We start from the raw sequence: 6,811 nt of genomic DNA, 5'->3' as shown, positions 1-6,811 counted from the left end.
TCTGACTCTCAGCTGTCAATCAAACGCAGCGGGATTAAAGCCCGCCTCCAGCAGGACAGGCTGATGGTTTTAATGGAGATCTCAGCGCTCGGTCCACTAATGCGTTCAGAGCTTTATGAGACTCTCTGCTCCGCTGGGATTTGAGTCGAGAGAGAAACCACAGTAAACTTTACAAACGACACAACAACAGCTCCACAGAGTTTGTGTTTAATACAATCCACTGTTCAGAAGTTCAGTCCAGTGCTTTCATGTTTCTGCTCACCGAGACTGCATTTATTTGATCAAAAATACAGTAAAAATAGTGAAATATTATTTCAATGTACAACAGCTGTTTTCTCTGTGAATCTCTGTTAATCTGTAATGTATTTCTGTGATGTGCAGCTGTATTTTCAGCATCATTGCTCCAGTCTTCAGTGTCACATGAACTTCAGAAATCAGTATAATATGCTGATCTGCTGCTCAAGAAACATTTCTGATTATTATCAATGTTGGAAACAGTCGTGCCGCACAATATTTTTGTGGAAATTTAATTTTTCAGGATTCACAGATGAATAGAAAGTCCAAAAGAACAGCATTTATTTGAAATGGAAATCTACTGTAACCTTTAATAATGTCTTTACTGTGACTATTGATCAATTTAATGCGTCTTTGATGAATAAATATATATATTTTACTGACTACAAACCTTTGAATGGTAGAGTGTATTTTGTCCTCTTTCAGAAAGATTCAGAAGAGGAAAATGATTAGATTTGTCTGTCTGAGGTCAGTTAAAGGCCTTCAGATGTGAGCGTGAGTGTGTGATTGTGAGTGTGAGTGTGTGTGTGTGTGTGAGCGTGTGTGTGTGAGTGTGAGTGTGTGAGTGTGAGTGTGAGTGTGTGTGTGTGTGTGAGCGTGTGTGTGTGAGTGTGAGTGTGTGTGTGTGAGTGTGAGTGTGTGAGTGTGTGCGTGCGTGTGTGAGCACTTGTACAGCTATCTTTGTGAGGGCCGGTTTGAGTTTTAGACCATCAGAGTGAGGACAATCTTGTAAAGTGAGGACAATTTTTAAAGGCCTGTTTGAGGGTCAAGACTTGGTTTTAGGGGTCAGGTTATAATTGGGTAAAGGGTAGGTTTAGGGTAAGGAGCTAGCGATTGCATTGTGTCAATGTATGTCCTCACAAAGATAGCTATACAGCATTGAGTGTGTGTGCATGTGTGTGTAATATTAAGGACCACATCTAGAGAGGATATTAAAACATTCACAGTCTGAATTAGGTTTGTAAATGGATCATGTAGGTTAATATTATGGACATTCATTTATTTGAATAATTCTGCTATTCAGCGGTGTTATGAGTTAAAGCCGTCTCATGATGTGAATCAATATCATATATGACCCGAAGCCTGTGGATGAAAACAACATTATGAGGCTGATGACTGAATACAGACATGATGAGCAGAGACACGAGATACAGAGACGAGATCTCAGCAGCAGATGATAGTTTCCTCCTCTTTCTCTCTCTCTCTCTCTCTCTCTCTCTCTCACACACACACACACTCTCTCTCTCTCTCTCTCTCTCTCTGCTTCTCTCTCTCTCTCTCTCTCTCTGCTGTTCCCTCTCTCTCTCCCTCTCTCTCTCTCTCTCTCTCTGCTGTTCTCTCCAGCTCTTCATCATCTGTTTCTCTTTCCTTCTCATCTCTCTCCGGCGTCTCGTCTCTTGTCAGGCTGATCTTGTATCCGTCCACAGTTTGACGTTGAGTTTTGTCGGTGTGCAATCAAACTCAAACATCCTGCAAACATCAGACAATCACTGCGAATCTTCCTCTTGCTGTGGATCACGACGTCCTCAGATACTCACAAACGTCTCAAGCACCTCAAACTCAAGAGCTTCACAGTGTAAAGCAGTTAAAGATGCTGTAAGCAGAGTCACAAATAAAAGGATGCCACCACCTGACAGATATCAGAGCTATAGCGGTTATGAGAAATAAAGAAGTATGTAATACACTCTAAAAAATCTATAAAAAAAGGGCACAATGTTCTAAATTAATTTTTTTACAGGTGTTTTACCTGCATTTTGAATTTTACACTGCATTGCGTAAAAACACGCACATACAGTACATAAACAAACACACATATATAAACAAAAACTTTTATTTTGGATGCGATTAATCGTTTGACAGCACTAAATATAATATATAATTTTTATAGTTAGTTTATTTTTTAATAGGAAACCCGTCACATAATGATATATTACAATGTAATATAGAGTAATATAATGTAATTTAAAAAATGTTAATATAATATATGATTTTTGTAGTTAGTTTATTATTAATATAATGTAATATTTTTGTATTCATATGCTTCTCTCATGCTAACGATTGAATGCTAATTAATTTTTTTGGACAAAAAAACAAAAAAAACATGACCCTTTAAGACTTGCACATTTGTTTGCTTACTGCTTGTTTTATATATATATATATATATAAAGACCTCTAACACTAGTTTTCTCTATTCTTTTTCTATTCTATTTATCTGTTTTCTTTTTATCTATTATATAATTAACAAAAAACAAAAAAACTCGCTATGTGTACTGCGTTAAGCTAACTGAGACTTGTTATAGCGCTTGTATATCATTGCTCTTTTGTTGATTTTGATTGCTTGCATTGTCCTCATTTATAAGTCACTTTGGATAAAAGCGTCTGCTTAATGACTAAATGTAATATCTCTCGTCTGTCAGCTTCGTCCACAGAATATGCCACCATGAACCTGACGCTGAGCTCCGAGCCCGGATTATTCCTGACCGACAGCTCCCCGGGGATGCGGGCCAATCCCGTCACAGCGTTTGTACCACATGACATCCAGACCGCCAATGATTCGCAAGCCACCAATCTGACCGCCAATGCCACTCTCGGACACACAATCTGGCAGATCGTGATGATCGTGTTCCTCTGCGGCTCGCTTTCCATAGTTACCATCACCGGGAACATCCTGGTCCTGGTGTCCTTTAAAGTCAACAAGCAGTTGAAGACGGTGAATAACTACTATTTGCTCAGCCTGGCGTTCGCAGACCTCATCATCGGCGTGCTTTCGATGAACCTCTACACTACGTATATAATCATGGACCACTGGGCGCTTGGGAACTGGGCCTGCGATCTGTGGCTTGCCGTTGATTATGTAGCCAGCAATGCTTCAGTGATGAACCTGCTGGTCATCAGCTTCGACCGGTACTTCTCCGTCACGCGTCCGCTGACGTACAGAGCCAAACGCACCACTAAGCGAGCCATGACCATGATTGGATTGGCCTGGTCCATTTCGTTCATCCTCTGGGCGCCAGCTATCCTCTTCTGGCAGTATTTCGTCGGGGAACGAACGGTTCCTCCGGATGAATGCTACATCCAGTTCCTCTCGGAGCCGATCACCACTTTCTGCACAGCCATCGCTGCTTTCTATCTGCCTGTTACCATCATGACCGTCCTCTACTGGCGGATCTACAAGGAGACGGAGAACCGCTCCAAAGAGCTGGCTGGACTCAAGGGTTCGGGGAACCAAGGGAGTCCGGAGGAATCCGTGCAAAAATGGTACGAGCTGGTAACAATATTACACATACAGAAAATGATTAGAACACTACGCTAAAAATGGTGTTAAGTCAGTTATTTCTATATTTTGCTGTAGTGTGTCAGTAGGAAATATCAGTTTGCGTGTCCAATAGTGCTGTCAAACGATTAATCGCGATTAATCGCATCCAAAAAAAGTTTTGTTTACATAATATGTGTACTGTATATATTTATTGTGTGTATATAAATACAGACACAAACAGTATATATTTTGAAAATGTTTACATGTATATATTTTAGTGCTGTCAAACGATTAATCATGATTAATCGCATCCAAAAAAAGTTTTTGTTTACATAATATGTGTGTGTGCTATATATATTTATCATGTATATATAGATACAAACACATGCATGTATATATTTCAGAGAAATATGTTATTTTATATATTAAATATATTTCTTTATAATATAAATTATATGAATATAAATATGGACATGTAAATATTTTCAAAATATATACTGTATGTGTTTGTATCTATATATACATAATAAATATACACAGAACACACACACATATATTATGCAAACAAAAACTTTATTTTGTATACGGTTAATCGCGATTAATTATTTGACAGCACTAATTTCCAAACATTCATTTGGCCATTAATTGTAATAATGCAGTGAGATATATGTTAGTGCTGCACACAGAGCTCTGATCTGATCATCATCAGTCTGTCTGGAGTCACATGAAGAAACAGAACAAACTGAGACAGACTCGATCCAGAAGAACTGATGCTTCAAGAAACCTCCTGCAAAGCTACAGTGCTGTTAAAAAGTTTTAGGCACTTGTGTAAAAATGCTGTAAAATGAGAATGCTGTCAAAAATAATGCCATAAACAGATTTTCTTTATCAATTCACTTCTATTAACTGAATGAAATCAACATTTGGTGTGAGCATCTTTGTGTTTAAAGCAGCTTTTGCCCTCGGTGCACTTGAGCAGAGCTTCTCAGGAGCTTCGCAGGAGCTTTCTTGAAGCATGAGGAAAACCTCTCTTAGTTTTATTAGTGAAAGTTCTCGATTTTTTTCTATACAACACTGAACCACAATTTCTTTACTAAAATATACACACTATTGATTCATTGATTCATGATTCATTTTTTACAGCTCACGCAGTCACAGCAGTTATGAGCTCCACCAGAGAAACTCAGGGAGGACCAAAGCGGGGCGTTTTTGGTTCTGGCCGTTGAGTCGGAAAGCTCGGAAGAGTCACGGCAGCGAGATGGACCGCAGTAGCAGTGATAGCTGGAATAATAACGAAACCGCCGTGTCCGTCGACCAATCGGATGATGAGGAGGAGGAAGATGGAGAAGCCGTGTGCTCGATCTCTGAGAACCTCCACCAAGATGCGAGACCTTCCAGAAAGGGATTGGACTCCAAAGCACCCAAAGATCAACCCAACGCCAAAGATGGCAAACGCTTCGCCTGCAAGGCCAAGACGCAGGTCAACAAGCGCAAGAAGGTCTCTCTGGTGAAAGAGAAGAAAGCGGCGCAGACGCTGAGCGCCATCCTCCTGGCCTTCATCATCACGTGGACGCCTTACAACATCATGGTCTTGGTGAACACCTTCTGCGACGAGTGCATCCCCGAGACGCTGTGGGCTCTGGGATACTGGCTGTGCTACGTCAACAGCACCGTCAACCCCATGTGTTACGCGCTCTGCAACAAGACCTTTCGCACCACCTTCAGATCCATCCTGCTGTGCCAGTGGCGTCAGAAGAACAAACCCAACAAACCGCAGCTCCAGCAGAGACGGCCAGCGGACGCTTACCAGAAACAGAGTCCCGCGGAGAACTAGAGGAACTCTGTGCATCGTTTCTGAAGGGCTGTACAGTATTCATGTTTATATTCGCTCTGGGCAACGATTAATCGCGTCCAAAATAAAAGTGTGTACATGATATATGTGTATATTTACTACGTATATATAAATAAATACACACACATGCATGTATATATTTAAGAAAAATATGTTATGTTTATAAATATATTTATATATAATATAAATTATATGAATATATACATGTAAATATTTTCAAAATATGCACTGTATGTGTGTGTCTTTATATATATATATTTATATATATACACAGTAGACACACATCTGTGTCCCTGCAGCACAAAAGCAGTGTTGAGTCGCTGGGGGATATTTGTAGCAATAGCCAACAATACATTGTATGGGTCACAATTATACATTTCTCTTTTATGCCAAAAATCATTAGGATATTAAGTAAAGATCATGTTCCATGAAGATATTTTGTAAATGTCCTACCGTAAATATATCCAAACTTAATGTTTGATTAGTAATATGCATTACTAAGAACTTCATTTGGACAACTTTAAAGATGATTTTCTCAATATTTAGATTTTTTTGCACCCTCAGATTCCAGATTTTCAAATAGTTGCATCTCAGCCAAATATTGTCCGATCCTAACAAACCATACATCAATGTAAGATTATTTATTAGCTTTCAGATTATGTATAAATCTACATTTTGAAAAATGGACCCTTATGACTGCTTTTGTGCTCCAGGGTCACTCAGGGTGTGTTTCTTACCTGTGTTGATGTGTTTTCTACTGAAACAGAGAGTCGTGCGGGACATGCAGTATTTAAGGGCTCATGTTTTTTAACCCTCTGGTGTTGTTCAGTCATTTTAGACCGAAAAAAAAAAAATGTTTGGAAATTTTTTAAATCGCTACTTCATCGGAAACTCTGTGACTTTTGTGGCAGTTGCTATGTGACCCCCCCCCCCCACAGCAATAAAGGGGTGACAAAACTTAAGTAATTATGCCTGAAAACACTGCTCAGTAACTAAGGAATGCACAGCACTGAATATATGGCTATACAGGCATCTAATGGCTACTTCATGGTATTACAGATGATTTTCTTTACTTTTTTTCACAAGGTGGAACACATCTGCCTCAATTCAATGAATTTTAAATACTTTTGCTCTATTTTTAACTTAAATACTGCATTCATTGAAAAATTATATACATTTTTTTTATCATTATAATTGTTTTTTTTTACAATTTATACAGAAAATAGTTCATAATTTAGATATGGATATTAATTAGTAACATGAAACACACTCAAAATGTAAAATATTAAAGAAAAAACAATATTGAAATGAAATGAAGTATATTCATTTAGCAAAAATTACATTTTTACACTATTATGTCCTCCGATCAGTTTAAGCCGTGAATAACACGACTCCCAAATGAACAATAC

At 38.6% G+C, this 6,811-nt stretch overlaps 1 protein-coding gene across 1 annotated transcript; it reads left to right on the top strand.

The window, feature by feature from the left end:
- The first annotated feature begins 2,726 nt into the window (after nucleotides 1-2,726).
- Nucleotides 2,727-5,384, top strand: chrm3b (cholinergic receptor, muscarinic 3b). Its single transcript, XM_016256627.1, has 2 exons — nucleotides 2,727-3,552; nucleotides 4,694-5,384. The coding sequence occupies exons 1-2, from the start codon at nucleotides 2,735-2,737 to the stop codon at nucleotides 5,382-5,384; spliced, it is 1,509 nt and encodes a 502-aa protein (XP_016112113.1). The 5' UTR covers nucleotides 2,727-2,734.
- Nucleotides 5,385-6,811: the final 1,427 nt, after the last annotated feature.

The sequence above is a fragment of the Sinocyclocheilus grahami genome, unplaced genomic scaffold (genome assembly GCF_001515645.1).
Source record: "Sinocyclocheilus grahami isolate Dianchi unplaced genomic scaffold, SAMN03320097.WGS_v1.1 scaffold1453.1, whole genome shotgun sequence".
NCBI classification, from domain to species: Eukaryota; Metazoa; Chordata; class Actinopteri; order Cypriniformes; family Cyprinidae; genus Sinocyclocheilus; species Sinocyclocheilus grahami.
This window is presented reverse-complemented; position numbering and strand designations above follow the sequence as displayed.